Genomic DNA, 23643 nt, shown 5'->3' with positions numbered 1-23643 from the left:
GTTTGGTAACTACTTTTTCAATGTTCTGAAAATTTATCACTCTGTGGGAACTGCAGAGCCGTTCACACTCCTTCCTGAACCCAGGGTTTAAGCTTTCTGCAGACCCCACATATGTCTACACTGCTGCTTGTAACTGACGGAATCACTGCTCATAATACTTCATCTGAGCTAGCATTAAAGGGTAGAGCTAGTAGTCTCAGCACAACAAAAACGGGACTTCAAGTGGGTCATCCTCTCAGTCGATTTCCACAAGTTCACAAGTGGGTTTTTACAGCCTCTGCTCAGCTCTGCACGACCCAGAACTGACTGCTTTACAGCCTGGTTGGGGAACACTATGCAAGCAAAAATGACTATACCATAAACACTCCCTCTACAAGGCAAGTATCCTTCCTTCCATTCCACACATCTACGCTTCTAAAATTGCTTGTTGTAAGCATAAGGGCTAGAGCATTTATTTTCAATTATAAACTTTACATTTGGGAATATTGCTTTCCAGAAGTGTCAAGAATGTGTAGTTAAGTTTTGATGCTGTCTTTTGGGTTTCAGCTACCACTCTGAAATACTCCATGGTTTCACTTTGGCCTCAGGAAAAAAAGAAATATGTTGCCTTCTACTTACATTACTAAGCAACTTTTTAAAGAACAGGAAATGGAAAGGAAAGATGTCACTAACAAATGAGTTAAAGGATCCAACTTTGTACTATTAAATTGCAGTATTTCTTCTTTTTGCTGAACAAAGAAAACTTTCCAAGTTTATTAGCTTAATTCTTCTATCAACTCACTTCCTTGCCACCTCTCAAAAGCCTCTAAAAACAATAACAGTTAAGATTCTCACTTATTGTATGTAACCATACATACTTAGGAAGCACAAGCTAGTTTCTTGACTTTTGGAGGTCTTATGAAAACACTTCTGGCTCCTTCACAGAGATTACAATACTACAAGTTATTACTGACTGCGATGCCAACAGAGTTTTTCCTTCAAAACGGGTGTTGAAAGCACTCTGGAAGGAACACCTTTTATTTAGCAGTTTCATTAAACAGTAAAAGTTTCCATTTCTAGGTGCTGCAAGTGTTTCAATGCCACCATAGAATCATAGAATCATAGAATCATTTCGGTTGGAAAAGACCTTCAAGATCATCAAGTCCAACCATCAACCATGCCCCCTAAACCATGTTATGGAGTACCCCGTCCACTCGCTTTTTGAATACCTCCAGGGATGGTGAATCAACCACTTCCCTGGGCAGCCCATTCCAATGTTTGACAACCCTCTCAGTAAAAAAATTTTTCCTAATATCTAACCTAAATCTCCCTTGCCTCAACTTGAGGCCATTTCCTCTTGTCCTATCTCCAGACACCTGACAGAAGAGACCAACACCCACCTCACTACAATCCCCTTTCAGGTAGTTGTAGAGAGCGATAAGGTCTCCCCTCAGCCTCCTCTTTTCTAGACTGAACAACCCCAGATCCCTCAGCCGCTCCTCATAAGTCTTGTGCTCAAGACCCCTCACCAACTTGGTTGCCCTTCTCTGGACATGCTCCAGCAGCTCAATGTCTTTCCTGTAGTGAGGGGCCCAAAACTGAACACAGGACTCGAGGTGCGGCCTCACCAGTGCCGAGTACAGGGGAACAACCACCTCCCTGTTCCTGCTGGCCACACTGTTCCTGATACAGGCCAGGATGCGATTGGCCTTCTTGGCCACCTGGGCACACTGCTGGCTCATATTCAGCCGGCTGTCAACCAGCACCCCCAGGTCTCTCTCTGCTGGGCAGCTTTCCAGCCACTCTTCTCCAAGCCTGTAGCGCTGCATGGGGTTGCCGTGACCGAAGTGCAGGACCCGGCACTTGGCCTTGTTAAACTTCATACAATTGGCCTCAGCCCATCGATCCAGCCTGTCCAGATCTCTCTGTAAAGCCTCCCTACCCTCAAGCAGATCGACCCTGCCTCCCAACTTGGTGTCATCTGCAAACTTGCTGAGGGTGCACTCAATCCCCTCATCCAAGTCATCAATAAAGATATTAAACAGAACAGGGCCCAACACCGAGCCCTGGGGAACACCACTCATGACCCGCCGCCAACTGGATTTCACCCCATTCACCACTACCCTCTGGGCTCGGCCATCCAGCCAGTTTTTCACCCAGTGAATAGTGCACTTATCCAGGCCACAAGACGCCAGCTTCTCAAGGAGTATGCCATGAGAGACAGTGTCAAAGGCCTTGCTGAAGTCTAGGAAAATAACATCCACAGCCTTTCCCTCATCCACTAGGTGGGTCACCTGGTCATAGAAGGAGATCAGGTTGGTCAAGCAGGACCTGCCTTTCGTAAACCCATGCTGACTGGGCCTGATCCCCCTCTTATCCTGGAGCTGCCGTGTGAGTGCTCTCAAGACAAACAGTTCCATAATCTTTCCCAGTACCGAGGTCAGGCTGACAGGCCTGTAGTTCCCCGGATCCTCCCTCCGACCCTTCTTATAAATGGGAGTCACATTGGCAAGCCTCCAGTCCTCTGGGGCCTCCCCTGTTGACCAGGAACGCTGATAGATGATAGAGAGTGGCTTGGCAAGGACCTCAGCCAGTTCCCTCAGTACTCTTGGATGGATCCCATCAGGTCCCATAGATTTGTGAGTGTCCAGATGGCGTAGCAGGTCCCTAACTAATTCCTCCTGGATTAAGGGTGGTATGTTATGCTCTTCATCCTTACCTTCCAGCTCATGGGGTGGAGTACCCTGAGGATGACTGAACTCACTATTAAAGACTGAGGCAAAGAAGGCATTAAGTACCTCAGCCTTTTCCTCATCACTGGTTGCTACATTCCCTTCTGTATCCATTAAGGGATAGATATTCTCCTTGGGATTCTTTTTACTGTTAACATATTTGTAAAAACATTTTTTGTTGTCCCTTACGATAGTGGCCAGATTCAGTTCTAGCTGAGCTTTCGCCTTTCTAATTTTCTCTCTGTATGATCTAACAAGATCCCTGTACTCCTCCCAAGTTGCCCACCCTTTCCTCCAGAGATGATAAACTCTCCTTTTTTTCTTAAGTCCTAGCAAAAGCTCCCCATTCAGCCTGGCCAGTCGTTTTCCTCGGCGGTTTGACTTGCAGCACATGGGAATAGCCTGGTCCTGAGCCATTAAGATTTCCTTTTTAAAGAATGTCCATCCCTCCTGGACCTCTTTGCCCTTCAGGACCGTCTCCCAAGGGAGTCTCTCAACCAGTGCCTTGAAAAGGCCAAAGTTAGCCCTCCGGAAGTCCATAGCGGTGGTTTTGCTGGCCACCTTCTTTGCCTCACCAAGAATTGAAAATTCTACCATTTCATGGTCACTAAGCCCAAGATGGCCTCCAACCATCACACCTCCCACCAGTCCTTCCCTGTTCGTAAACAACAGGTCTAGCAAGGCTCCTCCCCTGGTTGGCTCACCCACCAGCTGTGTCAAGAAGTTATCTTCCACACACTCCAGGAACCTCCTAGATTGTTTACTCACTGCTGTGTTGTATTTCCAGCAGATGTCTGGAAAGTTAAAGTCCCCCACAAGGACAAGGGCACACGATTCTGAGACTACTGCCAGCCGCTTGTAGAACGATTCATCTGTCTCTTCAACCTGGTCAGGCGGTCTATAACAGACTCCCAGCACAATATCTGTCTTATTGGCTTTCCCTCTTATCCTCACCCATAAGCACTCCACCTTGTCATCAGAATCGTGTAGCTCTGAACAGTCAAAACATTCCCTAACATAAAGAGCCACCCCACCACCTCTTCTACCTTGCCTGTCCCTTCTGAAGAGCTTGTAGCCATCCATTGCAGCACTCCAGTCATGGGAGTCATCCCACCATGTTTCCGTGATGGCGACTAAGTCATATCTATCCTGCTGCACAATGGCTTCCAGCTCCTCCTCTTTATTGCCCATGCTGCGTGCGTTGGCATAGATGCATTTGAGCTGGGTCATCGAATCCACCCCTAACATCGGCACGCTGCCCCCAGGCTCATCTCTGGTGCACCTAGTTTTATCCCTTGCCCCCTTCAAACCTAGTTTAAAGCCCTTTCTATGAGACCTGCCATCTCATGAGCAAGGATTCTCTTACCCCTTTGAGACAGCTGGACACCATCTGTCGCTAGCAAGCCCGGTGCTGTGTAAGTCTCCCCATGATCAAAAAACCCAAAATTCCACCTATGGCACCAGCCTCTGAGCCACGTATTGACCAGGTGTGTTTTCCTGTTCCTTTCAGTGTATTTCCCTGCCACTGAAGGGACTGAGGAAAACACTACCTGTGCTCCCGATCTTTCTACTAATCGTCCCAGTGCCCTGAAATCCCTTTTGATTGCCTTTGGATTCCTCTCTGCAATCTCATCACTGCCAACCTGCACAACTAGCAATGGGTAATAATCAGAGGTCCGAACCAGACCAGGGAGTTTCCTGGTAATGTCTTTTACCCGGGCCCCAGGGAGGCAGCAGACTTCCCGGTGGGATGGGTCAGGTCTGCATATCGGGCCCTCTGTCCCCCTTAAGAGGGAGTCGCCTACAACAATTACCCTCCTTTTTCTTTTTTCAGAGGATGTGAGAATGCGTGGGGATGCCCGACTGGGCTTAGGCACCTCCCTAGATAGGGCTTCATCTACACCCTGATCTTCACTGGCCTGGTCCTCAAGTTCCAGAGCCCCATGCCTGTTGAGTAGGGGCAACTGGGAAGGTGAGGGAGACCGGGAGCGGATTTGCCTGCCTCCCCAAGCAGGGACCTGTATCCATTCCCCTCCATCTCTTAGGTCCCCTCCTGCCTGGTGGCAGGAGGGCAGGGGAATGTCCACTTCGTGCGGAACCTCCATCTGCTGCCCCTGCCTCAGGGATGGTAGGGTGTGGGCCCACCAATCTATCTCCCTCTCACACTCCCTGATACTCCTCAGCCTTTCCACTTCCTCCTTCAGCTCTACCACCAGGCTGAGCAAATCACTCACCTGGTCACACACATTGCAGAGCAAAGGCAAAGCCTCTCTGTACCATGTTCTGCATGTAAACTAGGGCCCTGCTGCCCATCCTTGGTGGTACTTTTGATGTTGACAGTTGAGGCTGTTGTTTCATCCTAGCAAACATTTTTTAACAACCTGGAGAAGTGGGAGTGACTGAGAATCTCAAAATCTCTGCTAGCTGTTTATATTCTTGTGAACTACAGCTGTGATCACAGGTTTGTAAGTACAGGATACCTCCAAAGTACTCAACATATTATTTTGTTACCCTGATTTCTTCTTCTCTTTCTATTAAATTAGACTTTTACTCACATCCAAGGTGCAAGCAGAAGTTATGCTGGGTCTTTAACTGAGCAGCTTACCTGCTAGTGGTGAGTGGAGATAAACCCTTAGACACCTGCACACTAGCTTGGCTTAGCAAGCACTCCCAACTCTGCATAGTATTTATTATACTCTTCCCCAGGAAAGAGTATATCTCTGGGGTTATGTCTCTGCCTGTTATGTCTCTCTCATGTCTCTGCCTGTTAATGCCAAAAGTCAGCTTTGCAGAGGGACAGATATAAGCTGAGGTCTTGAGAGCAGGAAGCAGTGGTGGGGGACAGAAGTAACAGTAGCATTAACAGTAGTGAATGATTTACAGTCTCAGAGCTAACTTCAAGGATAATAAAGGAAATCTCTTTTTTTTAAAAAACAGAAAAGCCTTTGTATGCCTCAGAGTCACAGGGACATTAAAAAAAAAAAAAAAGCTTCCTCTGTCACAAAAACTTGATTTTGGCAACATCTTACTGTTTAACACTCTTCTAGTTATATATAGAAAATAGCATATCTACTATCCACCCGGAAAGCAAGCAAAGGATACAGTTTTCAGACAATCAAACCCAGGTCAGGTAGTGAAGTAGTTCTTCATTAGGAACTAAATCAGGCACTTATGCTTTACATGTTTCATAGAAATAACTACTTTTATATTTATGGGCTAAGCACAGGAACAAGAAAATCCCTCTTGACTTTCAACATTTAAATCTCTCATCTGGTCCAGTGACGTGATAACAGAAATCCTACAAGAGCTACACTCCCTTCACTGCACCAGGGCAAAGCAGAATGCACCAAGGAACCCACCTGCAGAGAAGGGCCAGTGTTTTACTTGCTCATGACTCTTAAAGTTCTTAAAATTACCATTGTAATTAACATTAACAACAGATTTTAAACACCTGTATCAGCTGTATATGTTGCAAACATATAGGATGGGGTTTTTGCTATTCCATGCTAAAAATGATATAACAAAGCGATGTGACTGACACTGTGCCAGGACCCAGTCTTGAACATCCAACTGTAGGACTAAATTGCCTGTCAGTATGCTGCCTGGATACTGACACTTTATTTTGGACAGGTGTAGATTGAAGATGTATGGGCAAAACATGCAATGTGAACCTTGAAGTAAATTGAACCTGATACCCAGACACATGCGAGGTGCCTTTACTCTTCTGGTGTTCTGTTTTCAGCAAACTGAGGTGAGCACCTGGAGAAAGATACCAGGGGACCCTGCAGTGTGCTGTGCTTTTGATGAGACAGGGGACTAGAAAGGTCTCTTTCCATGAGCATGACAGACTTTTGCTCCAGGGGAAAGGAAAAACAAGTCAGAAAGCCTGCAGTCAGGTGAACCTTTTTATATGGAACCACTTTGGTTTGGTGTTGGTTAACTTGGAGGGGACAAAAAAACCCCAACCAAACCACAAAACACACACCCCCACAAAAAAATAAGTTAACATGGCAATACACAGAGAGAGTTTGTTTTGCAATGTTTAAACTATGTCAGGCAAACTTTCAAAAACATATAAAATAGCCAAGAAGAAATCCCAGTGGTGTGGGGCATGAATGGGTGGCAGGAGAGGGGGACAGGACAGGACTCAAGTCAATCACTTGTTCCATCTCTTCTAGGGAATGTAAAGGGAGATCGATACTGAGAGGGCAGAAACAATGGAAGATGGGTGATATGTGACCAGCTCAACATGGAAAAAAATGAATAAAACAAGCAGCCACCTGCGCTGGGAAAATAACTCCATTAACTACGGTAGAAGAAAGTAAATCCATTTGGCAAGGACTCCTCTGGTTGTCATTAGAGGTTAGTTTAGAGACTTAATAACTGTAAACCTAATCATTCTTCAGTGCATCCACAAATTACATTTTGCTGTACTTGACTGACCACATAACAGACACAGGGCATATGTAACAGCATAAATAGTATGTTTGATAGATTGTGATAATATTTACAATGAAAGACTGATACCTATTTTTTGTGTATTGATCTGTTTTGACTGAAAAACTTGTTTAATAGTCCGTGGCACTTTAGGAATATAGTGAAGAGAGCATCAGATAGGGAGTCTTAATCACAGGCACACTTTCCAAGGTATACGGCAGAAAGTGCACTTTGTTGCTTTTTATGGCAATTATAGTCCCCCAAGTTTCGTCAGAACTCTTCTCCAGCGGCAAGATATCATCACATTTAAAACATTTGTGCCTGCGTTATTAATAATAGTCTGAGCTGTCCATTAAGCTACACCTGCCAATATTTTAAAGTTATTTTTGACACTGTAATTTTGAAGGGAAGAAAAGAGGGGAATTCATAAAAATCTATTTTGTTCTCTAAAAGTCAAACCCAGTACCTCTCATTATACTGCAGACTCTCCCTTTACATAACAATTACACATGCTCTTGACAAGCAAAAAACCCTCTTATTTCTATCACATGGGATTCATGTTTAAATGGATAGTTTCTCTACTTATGAAGGACATTTGAATCTCTGAATTGCACTCTTAACTACTTGTTATTAATAGTGTTGTTAACAGAATACTTTTACTGAAATAATATGACTGCCAGATCGACTCTAACATGGTAATGATCCAGCAACAAAAATGAAGTCAAAGGAAGATAAACTGCCATGCAATATCAGATCCTCTTTAATAATCCATCTCTGATCACAGAAGACTACATATTTCAGAGGAAGAAGTAAGGAGTGCTACTTACGAAAACAAGGGAGAGCTGCTTCCAGTATTGCTGGTAGTTTTATAACCGAAATAGGAGTGGTTCTATCTTTTAAAAAAAAAAAAAATACATCAGTCTACAGTATCACTGTAGATCTTCTTCTAAAGGAACGGTCAAGTTCAAGAAGATTTGAGGCAACAAGTTCCTAACAAATTGAATGCCCTTACGTGTCTAAATTTAGTTCTTAAATCTAGCTGCCTTACAGGCTTATTGATTGAGCCATCTATTCCTACCTGTTGAGAAGAGGGCATCTATACTTTTGTTCCTTACTGTTTGGTACGATAAGAAGAATGATGTGTCCAATCTCATCCATTTTTATGCAGCATTGACAAAGTCACACTTCAAAGATTTTCTCTTCTTTTCTTTTTCAGAAGTGAAAGTAAGAATTGTGAGAGAGTCGTTCCAGGTCTCCTCTTCCTCCGGTCCCGATATTCTTTGGCCATCTTCATTCTCTCCATTTCATCACAGTGTCCAACTGTCTTTCCAGCAGCAGTTCTCCTTCATGTGATGCATACCATTAGCCTGGATGCAATACCTCAGTGAAAAGCTAGTTTTCCCATCTAGGAAAAGCACACTATTACATTGCGATGTATAGTATTACCCACTGAAAGCATTTTAAGGCTGTGTATTCCCTTGTCCTGCCTCGCTGGAGGGCTCAGAGGCAGAAAACGTTCCTGAGGTTCTCACCATCCAGTTAGCTGACCTTCAAAATCCATCAATGAACTCATACAACAAATCACAGAAGTCTCCCATGCTAGCCCAGGCATTTCTATGCAGACTTTAACCTCCCATTGTCTCTGTTCACCCCCAAAAGCAACAGCGCAGCTCCAGCTTGCTCTTTCTAACAGCCTTACCCCTCAGGCTGCTACAGGCACCCTACTTCCCCGCTGGTTCCAGCTCTTCCTTCTGAGCCAACATTACTGACTTTTGAGGGCAAAATTTAATGAAGCTGCTGAGAGAGCTGCAATTGCTCAGAAGTAGCATGAGCAGGCACTATACACAGATGCGTGACTACCCATTCAAGAAATCTTCCCCACTCAGCTCTATAACATCTTTCCATGCCATTTGCTATGAAGAAAGCACTTGATGTTATTTCTTCTTTGCATTTAATGTGGCAGTGGTGAGAAGAGAAAGAATGCATAAAGCTGTTGCTTCCTTCTTTCTTATTTCTTTCCCTAACACCACACAGGTCTACTGGCTATGACACTATGTTAGAGATGTGGAGGGAATTAGCATAGGACAGAAAGTGAGGGGGTCAGTGGCTCAAGCTCTATAATAAGGAAGACTCTCCATGCAAGTCACACATCAAAGGGGGAAAAAAAACAAAACCAACCCCTAAATTATCATAAATGTCATCCTTTTATACACAAAAAACAGTCAGTTTAGTTGAAGAAAAATTTTCATCTGCCCCAACAAATCTGGCTGATACCCTCAAATAAAAGTAATGGCTGGAGTGATACAGTCACAAATTGCTCAGAACATTGGACTAAAACCAAACTTATCGAATTCCCAAACAGTGCCTCTCAGATAACCCTGCAGAAAATCTTCAGGAACATGATTCAGAAATGCTGTGGATTATATTCTATCAGTTCAAAATGTGCACCAAGTTTTTCTATTTCATTTATGCTGCATCAGCAAACTTTACTATTTTTCACTACAGCTGAAGTTATTGCCTTGCTAGCAAAAGTGGAGGGCTGCAGATCAGTAACTCTTAGGTATAATCACAGCATTTCAATATGTTATCTACAGATTCCCCCAGTCTGTTCCTCTCCCTGACCCTCCCCTTGCTTCCCCACCACCACCAAAAAAAAAGCCCCCACAAGTCCGGTCAGTTCTGCACTCCTTCAAGAATTTTTACATGCAGTAAATTCATTTTCACTGATATGGCAGTGTCTGCAAGACCTGGCCACTGTCCAGCCCTGTGAAGATCCTGGTGTCAATCCTTTGCTTTGTCTCACCCTTCACAGACACTGAGCATGCTCACCTTCCAATTTCATATAGACTGAGCAAGCTCAGTATTTCATACTATTAAGCCTCTGAAAAGGCTGCTGTTCTTTGACCTCACTGGCTTCCTACACAGAAAAACCCTGGGCATCATTTATCATCCAAAACCACCTCTGCAGCCATATGATGCTCCATTCACTAGAAAGAATAATCACCTGGTATATGAAGTGAAACTGCTATATAGGCTATTGTCAGACTACAGAAGTAAGTTACAGAAAATTGATTTGAGACCACTAGGACATTTAAACATCATGCAAAACCACATTAATTTCACAACTATTACTTTGAAAGGAAATTTTCATGCACTGCCTAGAGTTGAGTTTTTCCTGACAGCCAGTCTTGCAGAAGGGGAGGCTAATCTCTCCCGGTTGGAGGGAGCTACCAACAGTGTTCCACACATTGGCTATAGCAGATTGAAAGGAACAGACAACCATCTCAAATATCACTAAACAGCCCAGGGCACAAAGTCCCTACAGGTACCAGCACAGGCCATTTCATTTGGCATCAATGCCTCCATGAAGATGGAGTTCCTCTTGCTGGCCAGTTTCAGTCTGATCAGTAATAGCAGAGTAATGTTTGCTTCAGACAGAAAGGAACCAGGTACAAGGTTACAAGTGAAATAAGCTGAAATCCAGACCATACTTGTAACAGCTTTTTAGTACTTTGACTTTCCTAATTAGGAACCTGAAGGCACCTGCCATGCGGTAGCTCAGAGAATTCCGCCTATTCAGCAACACCTTTCAAATGCCAACCCTAAAGAAACACTTTTTCTGGTTCATCTTCATGAGCTTACTGTCCTTGCTCCATTTGTACTGAAACGTGGGAGGAAGCATTCACAGCTTTTCCAAAAGGTCACTGACTTTGATGATCAAAGCATTTCCCTACCCATCCCACCTCCTTGGCAGCAAGTCTCGAGTTTTGCACCTTTAACTAGCTCCTACCTCTCAAGTTAATAAGGGTTCCAAAAGTGTGTTGCGTCACGTGAAATAGTGCAGAATCACACATTCAAAATTCTACTGTTAGATTTTTTCTAACCAAATTTGTTATTTTATGTGTTTTCTATAGAGACCAACATACACAACACATTTACAGTGCACTTGAAAGAGTGTTTAGATCAGGCAGCTCACTCTTACCGTTACATATGCATCCTTGCTATCACCGTCAGGAGTTCCTTGATTAACGTATACAACTGTCATAATGTGTAGATATCATTTTAACATTTAACTTATAAATGTCAAATCAAACACACACCTTGATTTGTGATGGCAAGCTACTTTGCTTAAGACTTTTTTCCTTGGCTATATCAAAACGGGAGACTCCTGTTATATCTCTTTGCTACAGACACATGTAATCCTGGCTGTGCAATTTATTGGATGATATTTTCAGACTCCCTTTTATGACAATTATTCTTCTATGTTTCAGGTCATTGATGATGACAAGCAGATATTTGCAGAACATAGGATTCTCCAACAAAGAGCTATCTAGTACAAAAAGGGAAAGACAAGCATGAGGTATGAAAATCAAAACCCAAATTAAATATGTTCAGCTTCCAAAGTTTAATCCAAACTTTAATTTGGCAAGTATTTTTGGAGGTGCATGGTCCAAATGTTGTCCAGCATGAAGTTAGTTTAGGTCAGCTCCTAACAAATTGCAGTCCAGGGTTATATTTTTATAGGTTGCTTTGTCTGTAATAAGCAGAAATGTGTACAATTTTACTCAGAACTTGAATCATCATGATCTAAAAAACCTCTATAATGTAGTGTTTTTCTGTTAGTTATTGTAGAGCTATGTGTCCTGGTTTCAGCTGAGGTAGAGTTAATTTTCTTTCTAGTAGCTGGTATAGTGTTATGTTTTGGATTTAGTATGAGAAGAATGTTGATAACACACTGATGTTTTCAAATGTTGCTAAGTCAAGGATTTTTCAGCTTCTGATGCCCAGCCAGCAAGAAGGCTGGAGGGGCACAAGAAGTTGGGAGAGGACACAGCCAGCACAGCTGACCCAAACTGGCCAACAGGATATTCCATTCCATGTGACATCATGTCCAGTATATAAACGGGGGGGAGTTGGCCTGGGGGGGGGATCACTGCTCAGGAACTAACTGGGCATCGGTCAGCAAGTGGCGAGCAATTGCATTGTGCATCACTTGTTTTGTATATTCCAATTCTTTTATTATTATTCTTATTGTCATTTTATTATTGTTATTATTATCATTATTAGTTTCTTCCTTTGTGTTCTGTTAAACTGTTCCTATCACAAGCCACGAGCTTTTGTTTTTTCCCCAATTCTCTCTCCCATTCCACTGGGTGGGGAGGAGTGAGTGGCTGCGTGGTGCTTAGTTGCTGGCTGGGGTTAAACCACGATGCTATGTCACATCCACCAGAAGTGAGAATTATCAGTCAGCAGATCATCAGTAAGAACATGTAAAGATATTTGTCTAATTTGGTACAAGTTCTAACCTTCGGAACTTCAGGAGATTTCACTCAATTTCACACCAAGCAGAAATGACTGTATGCCCAGACAGTCTCGACAAACATAACTAAACTGTTTGTTCTGTTGTGAAAGTTAGTTCAGATAATTTTATTTTACCGTGTAAAATTCATCTCACATTGCTGATTTTAGCAAGATTTTACAATGGTAAGTCAATGTCTGCGGTCATCACTCAGTATGCTGAATCACTAGTGTCCACACAAGTAATTTCGTTTTAAAGTTCTTTAGAGATTAGCATTAAAAAACCCTAAGGCTTATCCCATAATCCATATGTGAACTTTTTGCCCGGAGGGAAAGAGAGTGAGCTTTCACTCCGCTTTCTCCATATTAGGAGAGAAGTGGTTTGCCACCTAGGAAATGTGTAGGTTTTTCAGCCTCTCAAGTCTACCTGTCCCAAGAGGAACAGGGCTTGAGACCCACAGATTTTGGCAACACAGGCATAGAAGCTCAAAACCTGGCAGCTCTTATAGTTGCCAGACTGTTTCAGAATCACTAAATTTGATTTATTCACAGATTTCAAAGCCAAAAGAAACAAAGCAATCATCTTTACTCTTCCTATGCAGAATCAAGGCCACAGACTTTTACCTAGCTGTTATTGTGCCAAAGTGAATATGTCTTATTGAAATGAAACCATTTAAAAAAAAAAAAAAATCCAATTTTGAGTCCCAGAGCTGATGTTTATAATCTGTTGGGACCAAAACCAGGGTTTTCTTTTACCTTTTCATTTATATCCTTGTAGAAATACCTAGAATAGCATCCCTCTGCTAAGCTCTTTACAAATACATAGCAAGCCGAGCATGGTCACAAGGAACTGATTGTTTAATGCACAACACAAGGAAGAGCAGGGATGGGGGAAAAATGGAGATAGACAAATTTACAGGTGAATAGACTAAAACACAGAGAGACCGATAGCCACATTCCAGTGTCTTCCACCCCTACCATAAGAACAGCTTAAACATGTGCTAACCCCTTAAAAATCCATCTCCAAACAACTTGTCTCAGACCACTCAGGAAATCAGTGACAGAGCACAGGACATGCAAGTGCCATGGGAAGAAAACTGCCATCAAGACCCGTGCTTTGAAGGTAACTACATAAATATTACAAGAGCCCTTCTCTGTCCCAAAGTGTTCACACCCTGAAAAGGCAATTAACTGGAGAGCAAGGCAGATATTCATTACACCTCCTGACAGCCTTTGGCATTGCTAGGTTTGGCCTCCCTTTCCAGCTATGACCAGAAATCACATATCAAGATCAGATACAAGTATACTGTAGCTACATATAACAGGTAACAGAAAATTACTGACATATATACACACACACCTCACACTGCTTCCTCTCTCCCATGTTTTAATTTATCTGGCAAAACAACTGACCAGGAGCCAAACTTAGAAATCTGAGATCATTTATTACTTTTTAAAAAAAATAAGTTAAAAAAAAATCACAGCGTTGGTGTATGCAACTTCCGTTAAGTTCAGACTTCAAGCAAATCATCCTTCTGTTTCTGCTACCATATACTACATGAGATGAGAAAAAGTCTAGGGAAATTCTTACTTTTCTGGGGAGCCCATCAGCAGTGCACACAGTACCTCCTGCCTGTGTGTTTTGCGACTAGAGTACAATCATTACTGGTAAAAATACACCAGGGAATTCCAAGGTGCGAAGGGCTCTCTTACATATTTTCCAGATTAGTAACACTTTTCTGCCCAGCCATACTAGTATCCACCTGACAGTGCAAGCCAGGCAAGTAACTGTGGGTGGGATCTGGCTGGCAGAGCACAAGTACCTGTGCTCTGGCAGACACAAAGGTAACTCTGAGCACTATTAAATGCACCTCTTGCTCTCCACTGATGAGATAAAGAAATTAAGTTATTTATGTTAGGATGATGCACGCATTAAGCATTTACAACTAGAATCACACACATACCTCAGAGTCCAAACGCTTCTGAGTGCTCCAAAAAAAAAAGCAGTCATCTCACTGGGGAAGCCATGCTAGCTTCCCATACTCTCCTCAAAACTATATGGAGTTTAGCTTGGAGGCTTTTAAGCTTCGTTCAATTAGTGTAACCTATGTCCTGTGTACCACCTAGCTGTAGGACTAGTTAACTTTGCTCCTTGTCAGTTTGTCCTATATATAAGGAAAGTGAGGGGACAGGTTTGAATTTAGCTTTCCCCTTCTCACCCCTTAAGACAGATATTATGAACAAACACTTCAATCAGAAGCTGCTTCTGCTGAGAACTCTTAGATGTTTCCTTGGAAAACCAATGAAATTTTACAAATATATTTGTGATGTTATTCACTTCACTTGATGGTTGTAGACAACTTATTGGAAGCAAGTTAACAGTCTCAGTCCAGAGCTGAAGAACTACTGTCCACACTAAAGAACAGACCAAATTTTAAATAGGAAGAAGAAAGAAAGAAAAGAAAAAAAATTAAAAATCACTGAGCAGAAGAACAAACTGGCATTACTCATGTTCATAACATTGTAATTTCACACGGAGCAACAGGTGACAATTTGTGCTGCAGGAATTAGGGCAGTACTATGAATAAATTGAGAATTCTTGTGTCTCTGCTGCATCACACCCTCCCACCTCCACAGAGATCCTGTTAAATTAAGGCTAGTGGATCAGAGGGAGTGAACTCATAAAAAGGTTATCATCACATTGTAGGCTTTTCTTCAGGGCTCAGAGTTGGTATTGCATGAGGTCATGTATGAATAAAAACAAACCACCTAAAAGTCTTGCCAGCTGCCCCTCCCCCCAGTTATTTCAGACACAGTCATTTCCTTTTAATTACGCAGCTTAGTAGATGCAGAAATACAGCTTATTCTCCATGTAAGTACATATCCAAAGTTCAGTCCCGATAGACTATAGGACAAAAATTAGGCTGTAGGATTTGCGACTGATGGGTCACAAGCTTCGAGTCTACTGGTGAAACTTTGGGGGTTTTTGCAGACATAGGCTCAGGTGGGAACTCGAACTACTCCTTGTCAAGTTGTTGCACAAATGTTTGGTGATACAGCCTCTTGCAGCCAGCAGGAAAGGAGCTGCTTGCTTTGGCATGATTGCAAGATGACTGGCACAACGGACAAGCAAGGCTGTTGGCAGTTCATGTTAGTAAGTAAAGATGCAACCTGAATTAATACCATTATATCTAACTAGAGGTCAGTGCAGACTAAAGTATGAGCCAATACATTTTTGAATCAATTTAAATACTTGTGAATTCCCATTTAATGCAGGGAAGTATTATATGCCTTCATGGAAAGAGAGACAGAGATTAAAGAATTAATTCAGAGCAAGCCTGGGATAGAACCAGAGTCAAATCTCCCAAATTTTTAAGGTATTAGACAAGAGACAAGATCATCTGGCATTGCGCTCTTGGGGATGCCATCTGACTGGGTGGCTGGCTGGCTGCTCCAGAAAGCAGCAGTCCTACATCTCCTTTGCATCAACACTGGTGCTTATCTCATCTCACAGGGAGATGGCCCAGGCACAATAAGTCAGCATTCACCTGTGCTGGCCTGTGGGAAGTAATGGCAAGGTATGAGAAATGGGACTACCCCATTCAGCAGCAGGTAGCCATTACAGCAGCTTAAATGTAGTGCAAGAACTTACCCAAAGTAAAACGGCAGCTCCCCACCTCACAGGTATGTTGTAAAGAGGAACACAAAGATTATTAAGTACACTGAGACTCCAGTGAAGGCAGACTTCCTCTAATAATTCAAAAAGATCCTTTCCCCATTGAGAAAGCTGAAGAAAATGGCAAAGTGATTCAACTATTTACATGTTGGACTTAAATAATTGTCATCCAAAGCCTTTTGTGAATATATATCCCAAGCAGAAGTCCTAGAAGACTCTCTTCTGAGCTGCCAGAATACTCACTGGGTTTCCAGAGCATTATGGCCTGCAGAGTCACCCGCACAGCAAGGGGGAGACAGCATTTGGGGATATATAATGCAGCTTTCAGCAAAATAATCAGCCAACTTCTTCCTGATTAGGCTGGCTTTCGAGGTGAAGTTCAGCTATGCAAGGAAAGGACTCCTACTGTTACAGAAATTAAGCAGTATATGCCTCCTATAAAATTCCTTGAAAAGGATGTCTGGATACATCCAAACCTACAAAGTTTTCCTCTCCACCACGAGGACACCAAACCAGAGCCCAAAACATCAGTTGCTGCAAGCTATAAAACTTTGTTTCAGTTTTCTGAAGTTTTCAGTGGTTCAAAGCCCTGATTCAACTTCACCACTGCTCCTTGATAGGGAAGCGCTCCAGTGCCTCCACTTACTGAATTATACAATGGGCACTTTGAATAAATTCTGGAGGGTGGGAAGGGAAGGGAAGGTCACTGGAGAGTGATATGACAGTGTTTGCTCACAAACCGAAATTACTGAGGTCATTAACACCAGAGCAGACTCTGAAGAACTACTGGAAAGCCTAATAGGTTAGACAGCATAAGATTAAGTTTGCTGTAGATAAGAACATGAAGAGGTGTTTTCGGAGGAGCAATTTAAAATTACTCATACACATTGATTTCTAAGCTAGTTGTAGTTTCTCAGAAAAAGTTTAAGCATGATCCTCAGTGGTTTAACAAGAATGTTTGCTCAGTGTGCAGAAATGTAAATAAGATACTGGTCTGTACTGAGAAGCAGATGAAAATATGGTAGAATATTACAGAGCTAATACATATATATGTTTTCCATGAGTATACGACCTCACCTTTACTCCAGAATTCAGTTTCTGGAAAAAACCTATCTATTCCTGAAACTACAGAGTTGAAGGAGGTGAACTGAAAAGAATTCAAGAAAGAGGGTAAGAGATGAGAGGAAAAGGCTTCCATAGAAGAAGTTAAAAAGATAAAAGGTCAAATTAGGCTAAACTTTTTGTGGTAGTAGCAGAGTATGGGAACATCAGGAAAGGGATGCTACTGAAATAGCTCCTTTTCTCCTCTCCAGTTATGTTCTATTTCCCATTGTGGGATCTGTGGGGTAACTTATGATCCTATGCAGTATTTTGTAGGAGGAGGGGTGGGAAAGCCTATGGTTCCAGATAGAGCTTTGCTTATTCTTTTACAAATTGTTTTGCAAGTACACACCATAGTCTGTCGTGCAGAATTTTGATGTACTGCAGCTGCCACTGCCATAAAGCTCAGCTCTTCAGACAGGAGGACATCCTTTAGAGACCATCAGATTAGGTTGACAAATTGGCTGTTCTGTCCAAAAAGCAAGTCTTTTACAGCAACATGATTTATATTTCTGCATTGTTTGTGCTTTTGATGTTTCTTCCACCTCTTTTGTATTCATATTTCAAGAGTGGACTACCCTGCAGGGACTCATGCCAAAGTTTACAGTAGCATAAACACATATAGTTACTCAAGGAGCTTGAGTTTCTCTGTTGTGGAAAATAGAGAGGAAAGGCATTGAAATTCAGAGATAGTGAATTTCAAAGTTTTGTCTTCCCTTGGATGCCCTTCACACAATCTCTCAGAGACAGTCTACCAAACACCAGTATTCCTGGGCCACAGGCTGAAAATCACTATGATAAAGAGTTAAAAGGCAGTTGAAGAATAAAGAAGTAGACAATTGAACCTAATTAACCATTCTCATAATAAGGGGAGAAAAAGGGGGAAGAGAGACAACACAACATTTTAAACCAAACATTTAAATGCTCAATAAACCTTCTATTGCAACATATAATTAGCCTGTTGAACACATTCCCACAGGATATTGTTGTACTATATAGTTTAGTGAATACAACTGTAGGTATTCCTTGTTTTTAATGTACCCAAGGTAAACACTATTCTGGGGCTTCTAGCATGACAATAACCAGCTAGCACTTGTGTTGTAAATCCCATTGTATATCTCCCACCCAACACAGACACTATGCAACCGGTTTCAGTGTGTAAGTTCAGCATTGGAGCATTTCATATTAACCACTGTCAAATGCATGGGTTTGGGCTAGGGAAAGTGTTGCCAGTGTGGCAATTTGTGCCTCCCAAGATTTACCCAGTATGAATAACCCTCTCCCTTCTTTCCTCCCTCTCTCACTTACTCAGGAGGATGCCTATTGCCATTTCTTAGCAAAGCCAGTCAAAAATTATTCCCAAGCTGTTAAGATTTTGAGCTGTCTCCTTAAATTAAAAAATCTATATCAAAGAAGAAGTGTTATTAGCTGAGTAGTAATAGCAGGTGGGAAGAGAACAAGAACTGCTTCTTTCTTGTTTTTCATTTAAATGTTTCTATTTTCAAACAGACCAGCCAGCTCTGCTTGTCATTTTTTAGCCATAAAGGGAGTTGGTTCAAGGTTTGTCAGCATGATAGGTCTTGCCTCCATGGAGGTCTAGCCTCCATTTAGCCAGGAGATACTACCTTTCAAGGATTCTTTTAATAGAAAGTGAATTTTTTTTAAAGTTCAGAAGTATATATGCTCTTTAAACTGTTTTTTCTGATTTCTAATAGCTGCCTTCTTAGCAGGGAGGATTGTTATGCTGTGTTCAGCATCCTGTTGCATGCTCCTGATCCCTGACTCACAAAGCCAGGGGCCAGTCCAACTGCTGTGTGCACGGAGAGGAGTATTTCAATTCATATAGTGCTTCAATAAAACCAAACCAACCAACCAAAAAAAAAAAAAAAAGCCACTCATGCACACACACACACAACTACATTATTTCACAAAAGAAAAAAAGAGAAGGCCAGCTTAATATTGGTTGATTTAAAATTGTAAGAGGTTCACCATTATTTATGCTCTCAGGAAAGGCAATCATCAGCACTTAGCAAGCACTGTGCCTTTCTCTACACATCCCAAACCACCCTAGGGTACAATATCGTGCAATTCAAAACTTACATGGGTTCTGCACCTTCTCCAGAAGCACCTCGCACTAGGTATGGCCAAAAAGAGAGTATCAGACTGCAGCATTAGTACTAGGTAAAAAACTACTCTGATATTTCAGACCTCCCAAAGTATTTTCAACAAAAACAGCAAAAGAAAATTGAAAGAAAAAAAGGAAACTCACCATTCTGGAGACCAAGAGCTCTCTCCTAGATCCAAATTACGTCGTTGCTCAAGACATCAGCACTGTTGAAGCAGCACTTATTCTTGCTCTGGCTTTGAAAAAATCCGGTGTGCTCAGGGTTCGGGTAGGTGCTGGGAGCACACCTGGTGCACCTCTCTCTTAGGGGTGCTGAGCAATGCCTGCTGGAATGTGCAGTCTAGCAGGTACCTGGCACCACTTGTTCAAACAGACAGGAGGGAGTGATGGAACTACATTACCCATAATTGCCTTCAGCTGGTTTATGATTACACCTGAAACCAGGAGAGGTGGTGTGGGAGTTTTGCCTTAGGGAGGAGAGACAGCCATGCAGAGGAGAAAGGAAGGAAGGGTGTGCTCCTTGTGTGCTGCTGGAAGAGAGTAAGGGTTTTCTACTTTCACATGCCGTGTTGCAGATATATTGAATTGCTGGGAGGGGGACAAAGGATGGCCTTCTGATACAGGTCAAGGTTAGAAATAATTAGATTTACAGGCAATGAATACAGTGACCAAAGTCCCGTGAACCTGTATGACCGGTTTGGGCATCTCTGTGCATGTGAGAGAATCAGACAACTGGGTATGAGGAAGCAAGTGAAGGAGGGGTGGCAACAGCCCAAGAAGACATCTACAGAGAAGGGAAAGCAGAGACATTTGCAGGGAGCAGGGGGGAAGAGTTCCTTTTTGGCCCCATGAGCTTGAGAAAATAGCAAGTTTTCCCAGATGTTACATTGCACGTGTTTTTCTCAGTGATTTCAGCATTTTGTAGGATAAAGTTGGTAAAGATTAGAGGGACAAAGATTATAGCCACAGAGAGATAAGATAAATGTTCTTTGTGCCAGGAACGTCACAGGGAGTTGGAGAAGAGATGATTTGCCTGTCCTGTTGTTATTTGCTACCTGCGTTTTTGTGGCACTTAGGACTCACAGCTGAAACTCCCCTTTGATGAAAATAGGCTTCACAGGCTTTCTAAGCCTGCCTCCAAAAAGCTGAAGTATAAATCAAATAGGATAAAAAAATGGAGAAAGACAGAATCCAGGTTGCTTATGGGGGAGATAGTGTCAATATTGGTGCACAATTTCCACCAAATAAGCTACCTGCCAAAATAAGTGGTTTTGTTTGACCAGGACTGGTAGCAAAGTGGGGTGAAACTCAGCAAATAGTTTCATCTGGAAAAAAATTAAGTTGAAATGGTGCCAACGTCATTTCAACTAAGTGGTCAATCCATCGCAGCACCTTTCAGTTCCTTCAGGGAACAGAACAATTCCCACCTCCCCATAATCCAGAAAACAGCCTTTCCAACCTGACCATATGGGATTTTGGGGTGGGAATCTCTTCTATTTTGTATAATAAAGTAAGGCACTGACTGTGACAAAGATGAAAGAAGAGATGCCCCATCTCCAAATGCTTTAACCAACTAGATATGTTGTTGAAGAGAGCTCTGTCCTGCTATCAGAAGCAAGAGGTTAGAATAACACAGCAGGATTATTCACTTTGTACTGAAACTACCTGTTAGAGAAAAATTAAGTAATTTCTACTCCGACTGTGTCTCTAAAGGTGTAGTTTAGAAATTCAAGATCTGGAAATAGAAAATGTGGGACAGATAAAGCCCTGTCAGACACCAGGAGGAGAAGAGAAACATTTCTGGAGAGTGGCTTACTCAGAGCTATTAAGAAAGCAAATATTTAATTTTTGTTTTATATTTCATTTTCTGGGGTTTTTGAGGTAGGTACTGTCTATCATGTGTCTCTAATAATAAAGACAATGACACCCTGAACCAGTCAAGACTCACTGTTATACTAATATAATTTAATAATAAATTAAGATCTTGGTAGCTTAAACTCTAAATTTCAACCCCTTTTCTGTCATCTCAGACTACTCCTTAAAATTTCTATTTAGATAAGACTTTACCCTTACTTTATTTCTCTGAATAGACCATTAGCTCATATCAGAAAAGTTGGTTCCCAGTAGAAGTATTTTCAGAGCCAGATGTTTTTGACAAACCATTCTTATGATTCAAAGAATAATTTAAGAAATATTAGTGGTATTTTACCTTAAACAGAAAGACTTGAAGTTTAGGCTGATGGTGTTTAACATCCATTTTTGTAGGGATGAATCAAAACTCAATCTAATGTGCTTCTCAACTGTTTCTCAGCTAGAAAATCACCATGGAGGATATTTGTACTTGTAGCTTTGTGGGACCCTGCAGGTGGGACCCTGCTGAACCACATAAAGCATCTACAGGATTTCAGTTCACCTCTGGGCCTCAGAAAAGGGCTTGAGTATTGACATAGTCTATCTGGGTTTTCTGTACAAGGGTGATCAATTATTATTTCCCACATTTTTATTGAAGTCTGCCATTTCTGTCTTGTTGCATAACAGAGTTAATCTTGAAGGCATCTAAAATAGGTCTTTAAAAGACAGCACTGCATACTCTGCTACCTCTCCAAAACCAGATCTGACCAGTCAGCTTCCGTTTCCAGACTCCACTGAAACCCATACTCTGAAACCCATACTCTGCAACAACTTTTCTTTGCACATCATTTGATGGGACGCTGTGGTTTTCTGCAGGTTGACTCATTTTCAAAGCAAAGTCTTCTAGAAAACAAATTTAGACTGTTAGGCCTTAGGAATGCTAAGTAGTATGTGGACAGTTAATAAGCAATTTCGTGTGTTTAATTAACTAACTGCACTGTTTGCGTACAGGGGAAACCCACATGGTGTACACGCAGACAAAAGCAATAGCAGATGCTCACAGGCTCATTTGGCAATATATTTTTCACATTTTTTGTTTGCTAAGCTCAATCCACTTCTCAGATATATTTCTGTCACTGAAATCAATGGAATTTGGAGAATATTTTGGGACAGAAGCAGGAGCTATGAGGTTAATTTTGAGATGTAAAGTTTGGAAGCTGGGAACACGTGTATGTAGGAATCCTTGGATGAACGCTGGACATGATGGGTCAGTCCACGTGAATGCAGCAACTAGAGTAGCGATAGCAGAAGAGCTGGTCTGCAGCAACCAGGGCTGCCAACTCCAGGGCACAAGCAACATCATAAGATACTTACCTCACTTTGGAAGTGAGTGAATGCTGCCAAGCCACATCCTTTGGCTTTTGCAGCCTTACTGGTAGTGGTGGCAGGATCCTGGAAAGCTTGGGAGCTTGACATTCTGGCTTGACATAACATAACTTGTATGGGAAGTGGCAGCCATGTCTTCACTTTTCATTTGATTACAGTATGTGCTTTCCACTTCACTGATTTTTTCCTTTTTGTTTGTTTAAGTAACTACATATTTTGCCAGCTAAACCTAGCAATTATTGCAGGGTCAAAGGGTTCACTTTGGTTTTGTCTGTAAATATATTTTATTTGCCTGCAACAGATTGAATGGCTGGGGCAGAAAATAGCAAATCTTTTTGGACCTGATCTCAGTTTTGCTGCAGTTCTCATCAGAAGAATGATAAACACCAAGGCTTCAGTGTACATTAGATATTGTTCTCGTCCCGTTTGTTTCAGTTGTTCCTAAAGCTCATGAGAAAACAAATATGAACCCCCTGCCCATCAAACCATTAAAAGAGGGGCACCATACGCCCTAGGCTACGTGACAGTTACCTGTACAATTATTTCCACTGAAAATTAGCTGTGGCCACTACACCACAATTTATGCATGCATGTGTGAGAGGAAACAAAGGTACAATGTCAGGCCATTCTGGATATAAAAAACCCACTCACACATGGTCAAATATATTCGCACACACACACACAGTTAAGAAAAACTTCCATGGCAGAGAATATTGTGGCCAAAGATGTTTATACATGGGGTAGCAGCTTGAGTATACCTCCCAATGAAATAACGCTTAATAACCAAGAGAGGTGTGGGGATGAAAATTGGGTTTCTGCCAGGTCTATGCTAGAAAATGTTTAATAGTATAGTTATGCTGGCAAAAGCAGTTTTGGCTGCTTTACTGATTCCAGAACCCTGAGTATAATGTATGCCAGCAAAAGCACTTCTGCCAGTTCTGTGTCCACATTAGGGCTGATGCCAGTATCAAACGTCACCAAATAGCACATTTCTAAGGGACACCACTTATACTAGCAAAAGTTTCTAATGCAAAGCAGGCTTTACAAACACTAGTGAG

At 42.1% G+C, this 23643-nt stretch overlaps 1 protein-coding gene across 1 annotated transcript in view; it reads right to left on the bottom strand.

The window, feature by feature from the left end:
• The window catches only part of MACC1 (MET transcriptional regulator MACC1), a 37921-nt gene extending 18308 nt beyond the window's left edge, over positions 1-19613 (bottom strand). The window contains exon 1 of the mRNA XM_052800451.1: positions 19493-19613. Within this exon, the coding sequence (XP_052656411.1) occupies positions 19493-19495 (3 nt within the window). The 5' untranslated portion in view covers positions 19496-19613. The remainder of the gene's footprint in view (positions 1-19492) is intronic.
• Positions 19614-23643: the final 4030 nt, after the last annotated feature.

Source organism: Harpia harpyja, chromosome 1 (assembly GCF_026419915.1).
Source record: "Harpia harpyja isolate bHarHar1 chromosome 1, bHarHar1 primary haplotype, whole genome shotgun sequence".
Taxonomy (NCBI): domain Eukaryota; kingdom Metazoa; phylum Chordata; class Aves; order Accipitriformes; family Accipitridae; genus Harpia; species Harpia harpyja.
The sequence above is the reverse complement of the archived record's forward strand: the minus strand, read 5'-3'. Positions and strand labels throughout refer to the sequence as shown.